General features: G+C 39.7%; 1 protein-coding gene across 3 annotated transcripts in view; it reads right to left on the bottom strand.

Annotated features, from left to right (window-relative positions):
* The window catches only part of phf14 (PHD finger protein 14), a 71,552-nt gene that overhangs the window by 38,600 nt on the left and 14,693 nt on the right, over positions 1–18,259 (bottom strand). For 2 of the 3 annotated variants that reach the window (XM_042506373.1, XM_042506375.1), the window contains exons 6-14: positions 17,678–17,789; positions 16,516–16,653; positions 15,231–15,377; positions 14,725–14,995; positions 13,964–14,070; positions 11,109–11,204; positions 5,235–5,341; positions 4,739–4,870; positions 2,956–3,118 (exon numbers count right to left, since the gene is read on the bottom strand). In XM_042506373.1, the coding sequence (XP_042362307.1) occupies positions 2,956–3,118; positions 4,739–4,870; positions 5,235–5,341; positions 11,109–11,204; positions 13,964–14,070; positions 14,725–14,995; positions 15,231–15,377; positions 16,516–16,653; positions 17,678–17,789 (1,273 nt within the window). The remainder of the gene's footprint in view (positions 1–2,955; positions 3,119–4,738; positions 4,871–5,234; positions 5,342–11,108; positions 11,205–13,963; positions 14,071–14,724; positions 14,996–15,230; positions 15,378–16,515; positions 16,654–17,677; positions 17,790–18,259) is intronic. The other variant, XM_042506374.1, reaches the window with a different exon arrangement.

The raw sequence follows: 18,259 nt of genomic DNA on the forward strand, positions 1-18,259 counted from the left end.
GTGCTTAAATTAAGTATGTTTGTTTCTAATGCAATATAACGTCACGTGGCATACGTCAAATGTTTCGCAACATACTTCTCTGGCATGGTATGCTACACTAGCATACTATGTTGTATAATAATAACTTGATTGACTTTTGGTTTTTGCAGGGAACACAGACAGCAGTCTCTTGCAGTGGCTCAATGCATTTCACATCGCCACTAAAGGCTGTTTCGGTGCATTGGTATCTGATGCTGAGGGACACTTTCCCTTTGGGCCTTGTATTGGCTCAAATATAGGAAGCACTGCATGTTCACCCACTGTAGGAGGCTGCTTTAAATGGAATGGAGGCAACCAAGGTTAAACTTAACATTTTTTTCCCCTTTTTTTACAGGCTTATTACATGGTCATTACATGCCTTAGCTCAGTAAGCTTAGTTAGGTGCTACTCATAAATGACATAATTTGGTATGTCAGTGGTTCCATACCTATCCATAAAAATAAAAAAAAACACGGCAACGGTTTTGGTTTTTTTTGCCCGTAATAAAGAGCATATATGCATCTGGATTGTAGAGGGCCTGAGAAGGTATCTGTCTTAAGCAGGGCTGTGTAAAATCAGACAGTGTGCTATGGAGCATTAATTTTACAGCTGCGACATTATGTACATGCTAAATAAAATTCAGCTCACAGGTTGACTTTAAAAGGTTTTCCTCCAGTAGGCAGAATCCACTACAAGCTATGAATAACAGCCACAAGACTCTCAGCTTCATCAAGGTGGTACTGGGCCATGTCAGCCCTTTTGGCCAAATGTAAATGTGAACACACACATGCATGCTTTCCTGACATGCAAACCCCCCGATACACACACATACACACACCACAGCCTTAGAGGCCAGCGGGAGGTTGATTAGCCAGTCCTGATAAATTGAAATATGGCTTTAGAGAAGTGCCAGTGCTTGGGTGCCCTGGTAAAAGCATTAAAAATGCAAAGCAGGGCCCTTTTAGCGTCTGCCATTGCGCGCCTTGCATTTGAAGATAAATGCTGCACTGAAGTGCCTCGCCCGAGTGGCTGTGGCTGCGAGAAAAATCAGAAATCTGCTTAATCCCTGAGAGCTCCAGCAGGGTCCTCGGCACATGTCTGGGCCCAGGGTTTCCAAACCTGAACAGAAAAACACATTAACCCAGACTGCCACTGTGCTCCGACACTCGGCTATTTCCCCTCTCAGACAGATAGAGTGCAGAGAGTGGAGAAGTGGCTGAGACACTCCTCCTTTTCTTTGTTCATTTCTCTATTTGTAACAGAGACTGTAGTCAGGAGCAGCTTTGGTGGAATTGACTCTGCTGTGAGCGTCCACAGTCACAAGAGGAAAGTTCCCTCGGGTCCCAGGTGAGTGGCACTGGGTCACATATCGACAGTGGAAAAAACAAAAGGGGAGTGAAAGACAGCCCCAGTCGCCCCTCCACACCACCAAGCTGTCAGATATCAATCTGGAGTGTTTCTTGAGGGAGCGGGAGGCTGCTCTGTATCGCAGGATCAGAGCATGGTCGGTACAGATAAGTAGGATCCAGTGAGGGATGGAGAGAGGGTTCTGTTCCCTCTCACAGCTGACATAAAATGTTACACTTCCAGCTGACACAGTCCACATACTGTTGCGCTTTTATGGACAAAGAAAAAAGTCGTGGTGAAAACAGCTAGAAGGTTTATGGCAACATTTATACAAAATTGACACTGTTGTCGCCTAGACACCTTTTAAGACTGTTTTACCGCACAAAAATTGACTGCTGTCATTGGTGCTGAACATCTGAACATCAACTTTTGGTGTAATGAAATGTAATCTTTTCTTTATTAGTTGTCGCATCATTTACTAAGTCATATTTTGCCAAGTCTTGAAGACATTCTTTAGCCGATGTCTGTCAGTCATCGACACCTGAGCCCAACGTCATGATTAAAAAGCTTGCCTTCCCATCCAAACCAACACCAGGGCACCGATTTGTGGTGGCGCAAATGAGAGCAACTGCATGCTTGAAAATGAACAAATCTGATTTACCAGATGAACTGTAGACTGCCAGATAGGGTAAGTGGGAAGCCTTTTAGTGACCAAATTTGTTGCCGCCATCATGGAGACTTGGCTGATAGCGTCTTTTTTTAAAATTCACTTTTAAATTATATAAATATCATGGATTACTCCGGCAGATTGGCAGTGTACGAGTTGTGTCGTGCTGTTTAAGGTATATGTATTAGTCTAGTCTGTGTGCTTCTTTGTCATTTATTTGTTTTTTATTGAATTGCATCTTTAAGTTTGTGTTTTTAAAGACAAAAGATAACCCTTCCTTTGTCTTTTCAATCCTGAATGTGTGCGTTTTATCATTCTGTGTTCCCTCTCTACTCTAAATTCTGGCATTTTTGCAGGTCTCGAAAAGGCAGACCTCGTCATGACTTCTATTTTTACCTCAGCAGCAGTTAGAGGAGTTTGAGTGTTGGGGTGGAAAACTGATATGTCTATCCGGTCAGAGCTGATTAGATCTGATCAATGAATGAGAGGAGCAGCTGCTGCAAACTTTTCGACACGGCGTAATGAATGCCTAAGTTTCACTTTCACCACACCTGATGTTTTTCTGCTCTGTCTGTCCCCAGACTACACTCCACGCCCCAAGAGTGTGGTGCAATCATAAACCGATCGGTATATATATTCCAAAAATCAGTATGTGGCAGCAGATGTTTTGATCATAGCAGGCCACCACAAATAAATGAATGTGTGTGAAACTCTTTATAAGTACTAACCACATTGTTGCTAGCTTGCTGTTGATGCTAGCTATATTGAGACCTGTCATGTTGATTGTATGCATACAACTCTCATTGTGTTTGGCACACAAACTTTTCATTATCTTTGTGAGTAACAACAACAGTTTTTTAAAATGTACTTCTACTGAAGTATAAAGATAATAAAGAATAAATTTCCAGTGTGTCGATACACACCGTGCCCCTCACTTGATGTTTCTTGGGCTCTGGCGACATCTCTTGTGGGATGAATTTGATTGGTCCTTTAATCTGCCTCCTGGACCTCTTGGTGCCGTCAGGTAGCGTCTCCATGGCAATATCTGCCTCATCACTGCTGGCCTGGTCACACTCAGAGCATTGCCTGAGAAGAAGGAAGAGAGCCTCACTCACTGCACTGTATTGATTTTATTATCATAGACTCCAATCTGTAGTCTTTACTGTAAAAAAAGCTTTCATTGTTTCAACTGATGAAAACAAAAACATGTAAGTGACAAAATAAGGCTGAGTGAAAGGAAAAAAAATTAATATAGAAATATGTGTGAATTCTGTCTGATAAAAAAAAAAAAATGTCCAAGTCTTTACCCAAACCTTATCAGAGCTGCTTGACGATACACAATCCTATCAGATGATACTGATATTTACTGCATCAGGTCAAAGTAAGACCTGAGAATGGGAACAGTCTGCAAAAACAAGCAGCTTCTGCCTCCATTGTTTGTTGTACAAAAGACCCTGTAGTCTTTGTGGTTTCTACGTGCAAAACTGTGTAATTAGTTATGACTCTGCTTCCACACACTTTTATCATTCAAATAGTTTCTAATTTTCACCCAATAAAGCAAAAAGAGCTTCATGCTCACAATGACTGCTAAATGAATTACTCCAGTCACAGACAGATTGTGTTAGACAAACACAAACACGTCCTGTGTTGTAACACCAGCTGAATCTCTGCATTTCTTTAATTTACCCGAGAAAGAGAAAAAGCTTCTCGTTTTCATCAAACAGCGGGAGAAGTACTTTAATAAGTGACAGAATATCTCAGAACTATCATATGAGAAAACGCAGATACACTAAATCTCTCTAGATAAGCAACTGCAGTAGTTGAGAGAAGAGACTGTGACATTTCCCCCATCTCAGCATCCGTCATCTGATAATCCTGCTGCCACAGACCGGCCTCAAATGCCAGAACGAGTATGCATAAACAAACTCTGGATTGTAATGTGTAAATACTCAATGCAGACAGAGAATGAATATGAAAAGCATCCTGTTCATTCACAAAATGAAGATGTTTTGTGAAATCGGTATCAAGCAGGAATGTCAAAAAGGTCTGGGCAACATATCAATATTATATCCATATTGTGATAAGAGACCAGATATCTTCTTAGATTTTTGATATCATAATATCATATGTGTTGTCTTTTCCTAGTTTTAAATGCTGCATTACAGTACAATTTTGTAATTTTCTATACTTTTGAGATTGCTCTGTTATTTGTATTTACTATGATTGTAATGATTTATTAATTAGTTGTGAACTACCAACCAATCAAACCGATTTCACAATTGATCAACCGGTTTAAGTGATTTTTTTTTTTAGTAACAATAACAAAGTAACAATTCTCGGATTGAGTGTGAAGTATTGGCTATTTTTCTGAGTATTGATGTCGGTTTAGTAACCAGCGGACAGTCAGGAGAAAGTAGCACACTGATTTGCAGACGTTCCTCCTGATGGAGTTTGATCTGTGTAACGTTCATTAATGGCTCTCAGGCAGTCTGGATTACTGCCTGTTTCCTCATGCTTACAGTGATTCTGTGGCCTGTATGAGTCTAAACGACTCACTTTCTTTTAACTTCTCACTTACTTCCATTAATGTACTGTACATGAGTTTCAGTGAAGAGCTTTATGGTCCCTTAGTTCCAGTTTACGCCCTTACACTGTATCTGTCCCATGTATGGCTCCTCAACCCCCTTCTGTCTACATGTCTCTCACCAGTAGCTGTTCTTGGTCTTCTTGGGCATGCGTGTCAGTGGTGGCTCCAGGCAGCCAAGGTGGTAGTAGAGCTTGCAAGTATCACACAGCACCAGCAGATGCTGGTCCTGGTTCTTCTTACAGATGCCACAGCTGCAGGAAAACATATGATATTATGTGAGAGAAGGCTGGTTTATGGTGTTTTTGGAATGTGAAAATGCTGGAGCACAGTGGTGACTTTGCCTAAATAGTGGTGTCTGAGAATCAACACACTTTCTATGTTTTGTCTTTTCATATATTGTAGATGGTGATTGACCCATCTGACGCAGATGTAAATTCATACACTCTAACCTAAATGTTCTTAAAACAGTGATGGACGTCTGCAGCAGAACCAGTGTTTCTGCCACTAGCAGTTGATGATGTTTAAAACAACTCTTTCACTATCTTTAAGGTGTAACCTTCATTTAATATCCAACCTATTCCCTCCTCAGCATCTCTTAGGGCACTGAGTGTTCACCTGTAGAGGATCGCTGGCAGGCTGGATGACTTTCCTGGGGTTCCTCCCTCCTTCTTGCTGGGTTTCCTCTCTTTTGGGGCTTTCAGAACAGCTGGAGTGTTTAATTTCTGACAAAAAAAGATGCAGAAATGTTGAAGTAACGACCAGCAACATGACACATTCCCTACCTAAACCTTTACCCGATCCTATGCGGTAACCCACCGGACAGCTGTGAGCCAGTTTGCACAGGTACTGATTCTTTCTGTAGAAAGAAGCTTCAATCAAAACTGTCAACACTGAAGCTGGTGGATCTTTCAGAATAAAGTTAGAAAAAGTCGATGATACAATTAATCCTAAAGGAACAGTTAACCCCAAAACCAGAAAAACCTGCAGTAGATGCACACTTCTTTCTGCACGGTGACACGATTGGTGGGTGTAGTTGGGTAGAAAGAATTTGCTTACAAACAAGATCTGTAGATTATCTTCAGTAACTGGATCATGATTTCTGAAGAGATACATCGCTGTTGAGTTTTTCAAATTCAAGTATATTTCTGGCACTTTGAGCACCACAAGTCTCATTATATTGGAGAGGGAGCAGAAATGTATATGGCCAATATCTCCACAACTCCAAAACAACAATCTAGGTTGATAAACAGAACTACAGGTAAGAAAAACATGTATTTTGATTTTGGGGTAAAGTCACCATTTAAGTGGCACCCTATCTCAAATATGGTCACTTCTGCTCCAAAAAAACCAAGACGGCGATGGCCGAGATGCTGAAAACACAGTTTTTTGGGGTTTGGAGTCCACAAACCAATGGATGATGTCATGGTAGCTATTTCCATTTTTATACAGTCTGTGGTTTACCCACAGACTTTACGGCTCATTTAAAAGTAACATTCTGATTAACAGCAGGTTTTGGGTGAAATCATAAATACCTGTTGCCATTTTGATTTCACCTAAAGGACTTACATTTTTGATAAATGTTCATTCATTTAAAACCAGCCTACTTTCATGTAAAATGGTACAACATAAGTGATTCTTTCTAATTTTTTATGTTCAACTCATTTTGGTGGATAGTTTAGGAGGGACATTTTGGGAACAACTGTGATCTTTTTAAAATTACAGTCCAATGATGGACAAGCAAGTGGTGTTAGTCCAATCATGTTTAGGAAGAGTTCATGTTGTTACAGTAAAAGAACAGTCAACCGTCATATGTGCCCCCTAGTTGAGTATTCCACCTCTGAGCAAAGTCACCTGCGATTTTACCGTTTCCAATACACCCCAGAGAGAAAAGTGAAATTGTAAGCTGGCTTTGAAGTAAGAGTTACCAACAAGTGACACTTTACTGAACACCTGCTTTGTGCTGGCTGACAGTTTAGCTTGTCCAAATAAAGGGTTAGCCAAAGCAAAGCTGTAAAAGTTCCCTTATAGCAGAGTTGTGAGGAGAAGCAAAGGGAACTTGTTGTATGTGGCAGGTGAAAAGCAGCATCAGGCGGCCAGTTTATTCTTCCCTGTATCTCAGGTGCATTGCTGCCACGCAGGTTAATTAGAAAACTTATCTTGTAGGGACCGAGTCTGTCACTAAACAGACAAGGTTTCCCCTGAGGAAGCTCTAATCTAGGCGCGCTCGCTCTGCCTGCGGCACCGAGGGAGCGTCCCCGCAGGGAGGCCTGATAGATGGGGGGGCAGGGTGACCAAAGCACAAGGGGCTGCCGGGGCTATCTCCTCAACCTGGACTGCAGTCTGCCTGCATCTGACCACGAGGAAGTGTCTCCACTGCTGATAAGGGCCAGTTTCAACATTGTCAACATGCTTTATCAGACAGATGAAGAAGTTTAAAGGTGCAGATTATAAATAGTGAGTGGAAACAGCCACAGACAAGCTTTCTGGCTTCCTGCCACACTGCAGAGTCCTCTGGGAAAACTTGGGAGCATCAAAACGTTACAGTGCAGGAGCAAATGGAGCACTTTCTGCTGCTGAGCATTTTTCCTCATATTCAATACAGCAAAACAATAAATATGAAGTTGTGCCACTTCCTTGTAAAGGCACGTAAGCTTCTTTATATGGCAGCCACTCTCAACAAAGTCTGTACCCAATCAATAAGCAATGGTGCTTCTTGATTCGATTTTTTTTCTTTTATCTCAGACTTTTGATTCTGATTTGTCTTGGCAAAAGGACGAGCCTACTGCAGTCTGGCTTCTTCTGTCACTCAGCAGACCAGCAAGCTGTTTTCAACTCAGTTTCTCAGTCATAATGTTTATGTTCAGTGGGACTCCTTTAGCAAAGATAAGTTTTACAACAACTTAAGGAAGCCCATCCGGTGTGTTGACATTTGCAACCTTTCCAATCTCCAGTAAACATAAACCTCTTTTATCTAACAGCTTCAAAAAATCAAACCTCAAAAGGCCCAGGTTCAAACAAACCACAAATTTAGCTGACTTTAGGGCTGAAATGATTAGTCAATTTATACAACAATCGATCCTCAGAATGTTATTAAACATTTTGATCAATGATTAACTGTTTACAGTAATATAAGATAGATATTAAAGAAGAAATTGTAGTACATTATATGCAGTAAAAAGGCTTTTGGAGCATTTATGGTTTTGAAGGTATTTTTGATGTTAAAGTTGATTGTATTGAAATTTGTTTAATAAAAGTTGTCTGACTAACTTTGTGCTCAGTCAAAACAAAAGGCTGATTTGACTTTAAAACATCTCATTTATCTTTTTTTTACTGGTACAAACACAATGACAAAAACAACAAAAAAATCAGTATCAGCCCATAATTTCACAATCAGTGTTTCCCTAATGTCAGATGCTTAAACCTGGATATATGCTTGCAGGTCTGGTTGGCAATTACTTTTCTGTTGACTGACACTAACTCTAACACTTATCCCTGTTATAATATCAGCAGTCTAGAAGATGTTTAAGTCTCGAAGGATTTTATAGAGGCCATTGGAAAATGTCTTCTGAGTGTTTCCTTGTAAAGTTGCCAGGAGCGCTAAACTTCCAGGAGCATCAGAAACAAAAGCACTGACTGTGTACTGGAAGAGGGATGAGAGTCCCAGTAAGGGACATCAATAATTTCTGCAAATGCGCAGGCAGGATGACAAATAGGAGATGAAAATGTGGCAGATAGATGACACAAAAGCATGCGGTGCTGTGACTGATGTTGCTACTTAAATCGTGCGTGTTCATAATTAGGTGATTTATGGTGGTCATTGCAGATTCACTGCCACTCTCCTTCGAGTTCCTGTCCATTCTGCTGCCTCGCCACTGCATTAACATCATTTGACCATTTATCTACACGGCTCATTCTCTCAATGACCATACTTTTAATAAGGCTTTTTATGGATTTAGCTGGTACTTCAATACATAAAACCCCAAAGGAGACTGCACTGTGCCAGGCAACACAGTGGATGTAATATCCATTTTCTTGAATCATTTTAGGTAAAGGGTCAGAGATAGCTACCTTTTCTATCTTTGAGATCAGGACACAAGTTTTTGTTGTGACTAAGAATATTATAGACAATGAAAAGACACACCTGTACATGTACAATGTACTTGATTGCATGTTGATTACCTGTCGATAACACCCCTTGTGAATCATAAATGAACAGAAAGGTTCCAGACTAATTTGCACTTGTGATTTGGTCTGGTAGTAGGCTATCTCAGCGGTTGCTGTTACACTGCTCTTCACTTCACTGCATATTAATTAAAGTAATATCATTTGAGTAAGATATCATACTATTTGTAAACATGACAGTGTTGCATTAAAGATTAAAAAAAAAGTCTAGTTCTCTTGAAGTTGTCTAGCTGTCATGAAAAACTTCAGAAAGAGAAATTCTGCTATTTTGTGCTGACAAGCTGCTCAACCTGAGCTTTCTAAATGTTGAATGTGAAATAAAGAGCCACTTATTACACTCTGATTTTACATCCTTGCTACAATATAAGTGGAATACTGTCAAAAATTTAACATGGTAAAAAAAGAAAAAAGTTTCAACGCAGAATTTAACAATAGATTCTAAATAGCCAAAGGGACAGTATCCGGCCACCATGGTGGATAATTTAGCAACCCTGATCTAAATACATTTGTTAATTAGTTGTGTCTGGCCTTAGTTTGATTGATTCGTTTATATTTGATTCTGGTATTAATCACTCTCACTCTAAGGGAAACTTCTATTAGTCATTCATTCATTTATTAGCCGTAACCACTTATCCTGTCAGGGGTTTGCGGGGGGAGCTGGAGCCTATCCCAGATGACGATGGGCAAAAGGCGAGGTGCACCCTAGACAGGTCGCCAAACTATCACAGGCTTGCCACATAGAGATGAACAACCATTCACACACACATTCACACCTACAGCCAGTTTAGAGTCACTAGTTCACCTGACCTGCATGTCTTTGGATTGATGGAGGGAGCCAGAGATCCCAGAGAAAACCCATGTTGGCACATGAATACTCCACACAGAAGGGCCCCTCCACCCGAGATTTGAACCTGGGACCCTCTTGCTGTGAGGCTAACCACTGCACCATTGTGCCACCACTGTAGGCATGTGGTGGCATTTCTGTGAAAGTAGGTGACACCCTGACTTGAACACATCCAATCCTTTTTCTTCAACTACACAACACTGAACCGAAAAGATGGATGATTTAATTGTATAAACTTAGATTTGGTTTGTTGTTTATAGAAAGTTCTAGTATCATATATTAAGTACATCTTGTAGCTAAATATTGAATAATAAATTGTTATAGCTGTGAATACTTGCAGATTGATCATGTGAACCTCCCTCACTGTTGTTTGGTTGTTTGGACTGTAGGTGTATATCAAAAGGCTAAATTAAAAGTAGAGCTTAGTTATTAAGTAGTTTGGCAAGGTTGCTGTTCCATCCTGCAACTAATGAGTCTGCTGCGAAGATGTGTGACGAGGCAAGGACTGATGACAGTACAAAATGTATTTTTGAAAAAGCATTTAAGGTAAACAATGATATAACTATTTTGTTTTCAAAATAATATTTCATTATACAAGTTGTGTTTAAATAATTTAGTAAGTTATTAAAAGGAGTGGTATGCAATATTCAGAGACTTAGACTCAGCTGTTTTGTTTTGTTAGCTGTGTCAGTACAGTAGTCATTGTTAGTGCTGTTTATGGAGTCATGATTAGCTGCTAGAAGCCAGCTAAACTACTTCCATGTTGAGAACAGAGTGCAAACAAACGTGCCCCTGACTCTGTATCATAGATATGCTCTAAGAGTCACACAAAGCTACTTTAAAGACATTTGTTTATTTAATTCATTCATCTGATTATATATTTCATGATGTCAGGTTTATTTTAGACTGAACACTTTAGAGCTCCTTTTTCTTGTCTTGTCATTCTTGTATTCTTGCCAAAAATGTTATGTGAAAACCAGCTTTAGCTTTCTCTGGGGGACATTACATATAAATTCTCACAACCACTTTGTGTGTTAATTCAAGTTTAAGTCTGCTCCCAAAAAAAAAGCTCTTAGTCTATTTTTGTAGATTGCACTTCACATTTATTGAATAACCAATCAGCCATAGTGGCACATCTTGGCAATTGGTTGCCATAGAAACAAGAAGCGGGCGGTGGCTTATACTTTTCCACCGTCAGGTCTGACTTCATTGCAAATGACAGGTCTATCGGTTGGTGCTAAATGAAAGGAGCACCGTTATTACAGAGTGCAGTATCACCATGCGTGTTGCTATGTGCAATCTAGATAACTCTCCATCTCAAATCTACACTAAAAAAAGAAAATCTATAAGCAGGGGCATTCTGTAAACTTTCTCAAAGACTAATTTGTGTATGGAGAGCAGAATGGTTAGAGGGAACTAGTGAAAGAGGAGACAGTGTGTGTGTGAAGAAGCACTGATGGTACCTGGCCCAGGATGCCCCCCAGCAGAGTCCACATGGCCTGGCCCTCGCTCCGCAGCTCTCCATTCACATTCAACAGCTCCTCCAAGGACTCACAGAGCTGCAGGAAGGAAGAGGAGACAACATGAGATAAAGGTTTCACAGTTTCCACCCCCCCACACACAGAAGCATATAGATTATATAAATCGCTGCTAAAACTAATTTTACACTGCAAAAAGTCTGTTTGAATTTATATCACCTTAATGACAGATTTAAAGCAAGAGAATAAGATACATATAAGCCAATATTCTTCTTATAAATTAAAAGGTGAGTTTAAAAGCTTGCATGTTTTGAGTGAAATAGGAAGATGAAATCAGATGTCATGTTTGTTAATTGGGAATAGAGCTGGAGACAAGACGTGGTCAACCTAACTTAACATGATGACTAAAAGAAGGGGGAAGGGAAACAGTGACAGTAAGTGGGTCCTGTTCTAAGTTAAAAAAATACACATATCAACATCTCTGAAGCTCATTAAGGCCTAGCTCACACACAGACACAGGTCTGATATTTCTGAAAACAGGCATTTCATCATTTGTTTTCATTTTTCAAAAAACCGCCCTCACAAACAGCTGTTAGAGAAAAAAAATCTTTGTCTGAAAGCTAAAACAAAGCTGAAGCACTGTCAAGAGCTTTCCAAACCAAAAGCCTGCTCTAACTGTAGCTGACAGAAATATAAAGAAAACAATTTGTGGTTTTAGGTGTAGTTATGTGCTGGAGCCATTTCTGGGTAAACATCAGTCATAGTGAGGGTGTCAGGTCTTGTTTGTTTTCTTGATCATCAATAAATACTTCAACACAAAATGATTTTAACATTTCAGTCTGTGTACAGATTTTAAAAATGAGATGCGGTATTTGAATCAGTCAGGCTAGCAATCAGGCTAGCTACCCCCCCCCCCCCCCTTCCTAGTGCTTTTGGAATATTCTGTATATACTGTGCAGTTATTCATTGCAACACACTCTTGGAACGCAGAGCTTACTATTGTCACAGATGGAACAGCAGAATAAAAGACACAGTGAAAGTTAAGCGTTTAATGTGCAGGGTCTAAAAGTTTGCATTCACTCACTCTGCACTCTGCTTCTCCTCTCATCCATCGACCTGACCAGCTCTGCCCGGATCAACTGATCAATTACCTGATGGCTATCGCTAGCGCAGATGCATAATAAAAAAGCTAGTCATTAGCTTTGGTTTGGCTCACGGTCACAGGGGTAGAACAGCAGTGGGAAAGGTCACAGCTTGGGTGACAACATGACTGACTACAACCCAGCCATATAAATGTACAAATGTGCACAGTTGCACCACTAATGTTGTGGGAGTTCCAATTGAGCAGTCAGTCTAACTGTTAAATGTTAACACTTCACATGATCTGCAAGAGTTGAGCCTTGTGTCACAAAGTAAACCTTGTCCTGAGCTTTACTACTATACATCAGTCAAAGCCAGACTTGTAATGACATTCCCCCACTGGCATTTTCTCCAAGGCCAAAGTCATGTAAGAGCAACCCATGCAGTGCAATTAGCAACACACACTCCATTAATAACGCTTAACACGCACGGCAGACGACTGAACGCAACATTAACTCTTGTGACTTTTACTCTGCTGCTGTATTCCCTTCCTCATGTTGACAGATGGAGCGGCAGCCTTTTCAGAGGTCACATGTTTGAGGAGAGACGAGAAAAAAGCTCACACAGGATTCAGGTTTTTCATCACGTAGCAAAGCGTACACCATATCTAATGCAGTGACACATACATGCACAAGCTAATCCGAACATCATCCGTAAGAAACTGGGGTAACAAATGAGGTAGGATGGCCACCTCTCAATTAAATTAATTAATTAATTTAAAAAAAAAAAAACAATATTAGCAAATGTCACTTGAAATTCACATCTCTTGACGAATTATTTCATTAAACTGCTTTCCTGTTTGACTGCAGCTTTATTATCTCAATATTGCCCTTTAAAGTCAAGTCAAGCCAAGTCAATTTTATTTATAAAGCCCATTATCAAAAATCACAATTTGCCTCAGCATACGACATCCCTGTCCTTAGACGCCCACATCAAAATAAGGAAACCCCACCCCCAAAAAACCCCCATGAAGGGGAAGAACCAGACAAAAAAAAGAAAAGAAAAACTCTACTAAAGACTCCAATATATTAACTAACTGCATCTTCTGTGTCTTTTACCACTGTCCTCATTCTCAAAAGACTTACATGCCAACTGTCAAGATGAAGATATTAGGAGTGTGACGATCCATTGATGTGGACTGATGTAACGATTAAGTGATCAGATATTCATTATCATCTATGCAAAGTAAAAAACATCTATCCATATCATCACCTTGCTGTCAACTTGTACAGCCTTCACACACCAAGACCCAATCTTTTGTTTGAAATCGCTGGAAAATACAACCTCACATTGCGTCAATGAGGTCCAAAACTTTCATAAGTCAATAAAGATTTCGGAATGGATTTTGTTTTCTGCATTTTTTTAAAAAAATTTTTTTACACAAGTCAAACTCTTTTAGAAGGAAAATGTAATGGAAATATATGAAAGCATGTCATTCTTGAAATCTTCCAGAAATACACAACAATGTGGATGCTGACAGCAGAATTAAATTAAATTTTTCCATTTTGCCACGTATTGCAAATTTCACAGTGATCAAAACAATAAAAAGTCTCAGTGTGTCACTGCCTTATGATCATGCTGATAATAATGTTATGTAATGATGTTAGTACAAATGAGTTAGACCATTTAAATAACATTCCATTAACCAGCCCATCCCCAAAAATTAACCATTTTCTGATGGTTTGGACTGTGCTGCTCACCTTGTTGTACTCCACATGCAGTTTTTCTTGCTCGTTCTCCAGCTTGTCTTTTAAGTTCTTCTGTTCGGAGATGTTGTCCTGGATCTGGATCATTCGCATGTTCCGCTCTGAATATCAATGGGAGAAAAATCAATAGCACGATTACAATCTATATACAGGGAAAAGCACATGAGAGAGTGTACTGATGGCAGATAGGCCCTCTGCTGCAGGCTAATGGAGTATGCTCTCAAGGTTACTTGCGTGGCATCTTTTACAGGATTCACACAATAACTTGAAAAACCTGTACAACAATTCAAGATATACAGTATAAATGCTATCGCTTTTTTAGCTTTGTCAAAATAACTTCCACACCAGACTACATTTCTGCCCATAAGATCTAAAGAGATTAAAGGATAGACTTTTTTTTAAAAATAAAATGTTATTGATATTTTAAATGCATATCTATACACTTAAATGCTCGGAGAGGAAGACAACAATAAGAGTGGGTGTTAGCAAATACAGATAAGCATCACATTTAAAGCTCAGTGCTCTTCCTCAGGCAGCTCTGAAGGAGAATGGAGGAGGGTAAAAACAGTGCTGCCAGTGTCATGGCTGCTTTTTGAATGTAGAGCACATTCAAAAAATACTTCATATGTATTGTGCGCAAAAACATTCATTCTTTAACTCATTTTCCCTCTCCAAGTTTTGAGTATATATTTCTGCAATCTGACAGGAAAAAGGACACAAGTGCAAGAACTGGAGCTGAATATGAGTTCCCTCACCCAGGTAGTAGTTGACAAAGTCTGCAGTAAGGGCGGGCTGTTTGTGTTTCCTGCGTCCGTCCAAGCTAGCGTTGGCATCAGACGTGTCCACGGGGAAAATGTCAGTGCTGATGCCCATCAGCTCCGCCTTCCTCATCAGCTTCCTGATGGCTGAGGCACTAGAGGTAAGAGGCCGTGGCAGCTTCTCCCGGGGCACCCACGCCTGAGGTCGGGTGTTCCTGGACAACTCTGCTTTTGCGCGGTACTGCTGTAGGCGAGTCGTAATTCGGGCCTGCAGGTAAACACACAGATGTTCCTATAATACCTGCATAATCAAATACTACCTAATGATACTTACATGTCATGAAAATATGCCATGATTTATGAGTACAAACAACTGCATACCAATAAACTCATATTATTCCTGCCTTAAATCTAATCCTAAAAATATTAGAAAAATGTCCAAACTATGGAATATTTTCCTCATCTTCTTCTCCTCTAAAGTTACATGAATGAATCAACATTACCTGAGCCTCAGGGGTAAGCTGTTTCTCTCTCTCCTGCAGAGAGACCTTACAGTAAGACTGCAAGGCCAGATAATTCTTTCTTTTCCACTTCCTGTCAAAGCGGTCTGCGTGCTGTTTGCAGTATGCAAAAAATGGATCAGCAATATCCTGAGGAGACAAAAAAACACACACACACACAAACACACACACAGGTGTAATAATTACTACATGGACAACACAGTCCCTTCCATTCCTGCCGTTGCCAAGGAAAAAAAAAAACACAAAAAGCAGAGGCAGTTTTTTCAGCTGCTGGCCCCCTGGAATCATTTAAACCTAATTTGTTGCCGTGGATGCTATCAGCATGTTGGCTTGTTGATAGGAGTGTTTTTGTGCAGTTGACTGGATTAAGTGGTGTGCAGTGGGTTGGCACTTTTCTGGATGCTTATTTTGGGCAAAGGTAGCTGATGTCTAGTGCATACATTAACTACCCTGCAAAATGGACACCAATTATTATTCATACATATAATGATGAACAGCAAAACAAAGGTGAAGCAGTAAAGCTAAAAGATAAATTATAAACCAAAATGTTAAATCCATTTGATGGCTTGGCACACCAGCATTTAAAACCAGCCTAGCTTGGTTAGCTATTGTGACTGACTCATGCTAATTTGTTCCAGGCTGGTTAACTTGTTAACAGCTAGCTTGAGCTGCTCAACTTTTATTCATTCTTAACTAATAGAGACCTTAAATATTTGCAATGCATTGTTTTGCTTTAAGAGTCACTGCCAGTGTCACAGAGGGAACAGTGCAGCCTGTTTGCTTCATGCTGCCTAGCTTGCAGTCTAGAAACTAATGCTACTGCCTGCTGTTTAGTTGAACAGCTCAGTGCTGGGGACTGAATCACCGTGGACAAAATGCGCAACGTCCAATTATCTTGCTGGAACTCCGAATATATCTGTTAGCTCTGCCCTGTTCGTACTGAATATCCATGAATCAATACCACAACCCATTACCTCACTGTTAGGTCAAAATTTTCTGTCTCTGTAAGTTAAAAAATAACTTTGTTTAGGTGATCACACACACAAAAATTGTTTAATTAATGGTTGTGACAGAAGTTTAGCTATAAAGCCAACTTATATCCCAGTTTGAGTGATAATTTAAGACCTCTCCTTCAATGTACCATTCAAGGAAAACACAGATAAACTGTAGAACATTGCACACGAGGCTGGTCTTGTGTTTGGTGTTTTTTTGTCTATGTCATAAAACCTCATATCTTTAAACAATCAGCCCTTAGAAAAGTACTGACCTCCTCTGCTGCAGCCTCAGAAAGGAGTCCCTCCCTCTGTGCACAGGTGACATGGAAATAGGAGCGACACATTCCTGCATCACAGCTGATGCACACACCGGTCCTGGCAAAGCGGGCGTCCTCACAGAAACTGCACTCCTAAATTCAACAGATTACAACAAGAAAGCTTTTAGTTTTAGCTCCATCAAGGAGAAAAGCAAAAAAGGTGACTGAAGACATTGTCTCTAGCTGCACCACACATGGAGTTAAAGCTCCAGTAGGCAGTTTAATTTTGGCATCTACAATGAGGAGGCAGAGAGGCATGATTTTTTTTGTTCAGCTTATCGGCCTCATTTACTAATGTGATATTTATTAAACATATTTTTTCTCATAGCGTGAAACAGTAAGAATAACTGTTCTCGCTTCTTGTAAGCCTGACTTTGTGAGATCTTTTTACTGATATTAAAATGTCCAAACAGACATAGTGGTATGGCATTTAGTGGCATAAAGTGCCCAAAACTTTATTCAAGCTACAAACTTTATTTAAAACTACATATTTTTTGAAAGCTATTCCAGTTCTGTCTAACTTTATTATTAACCGGCACTTAAATTATTTTTGGACACTTAAAAATGCACATAACCACCTCCAGCACTTCCACTTCAATTGACACTGCAAGGGCAAAATGACAGTTCAACTGCTTTCATCTTTAACACTTTAAGCTTTATCTCATTCTTCAGACAAGAGTTCAATTGCATTCATTGATTTATTGTGTTTTCTGCACTTTCACTTCACCTGATACTTTATCTCACTGCAGCGATTAACCTTCAACTTAAATATGAATTGCTTTCAATGCTAACACTTCAGCTGGCAACTATCACTTTAAATCCTTTCAGCGCTTTGATTCCTCAAGTGCCTCAGCTTTAACTTTATCTCTCATACAAGCAAAAATTAACATTTTAAAATGCTTTTAGTTGAAGTAAGCATCCTAAATTTACGATTTTCTAGTTCTACTGGACAACAATGAAGTAGGAATGATGATGAAATATAATCAATATGTTTAAATATACATTCAGGATGCACTAACGAAAAATAATCTAAAAAACTTCTGCTGTTCATAATGTGAGTAAAACCTAACATGAACCTAAAATCCAACCCGCATCAATATGTAAAGAGAGTACTTGCCTTGGCCCCGTATTTTGAATAATTCATCTCTGTGAGCGTCACTGGTCGTAGTTTATCGATGTCTCCAAATGCTACTCCGGGAACGTAAAGTGCACAAACCACATGCACCCATCTGGAAATGAAGAGGAAGAAAATCAGATTGGCTAATAAAATGGCTTGCTGAGGGAAAACAGTACAAACTACAACACATTAGTATGAAGATCATGCCCCTAAAATGTTTTAAGATGAAAAGCAGTTTTATAAAGGTGACATTTAAAATGTATTGATTTCCGGTCACTGGTTTCAAGCAACGCCATCAAATTGATTAAAATCTATGGCTGTAGTTATTTTTGCATTTAGTGTAGTGAATTACTGCAGACAATAAGAAACTTCATATCATGAAATTGGCTGCAGTGAGTTGCTCAGACACATCAAAAAGAAATGGATTCATAGATTTATGTAGCCCCAGACTCGAGCTATAGTTTGGTGTGACACAATTTCAAATGCGGACTTTAGGGAAGAGAATCCGAAGTCCAATATAAAGATATCCATCTCTAGCAAGCAACCGCTTCACAGTTTAATTTGCTGTGTTTTTCATGCTCT

The sequence above is a fragment of the Plectropomus leopardus genome, chromosome 18 (assembly GCF_008729295.1).
Source record: "Plectropomus leopardus isolate mb chromosome 18, YSFRI_Pleo_2.0, whole genome shotgun sequence".
Lineage (NCBI taxonomy): Eukaryota > Metazoa > Chordata > Actinopteri > Perciformes > Serranidae > Plectropomus > Plectropomus leopardus.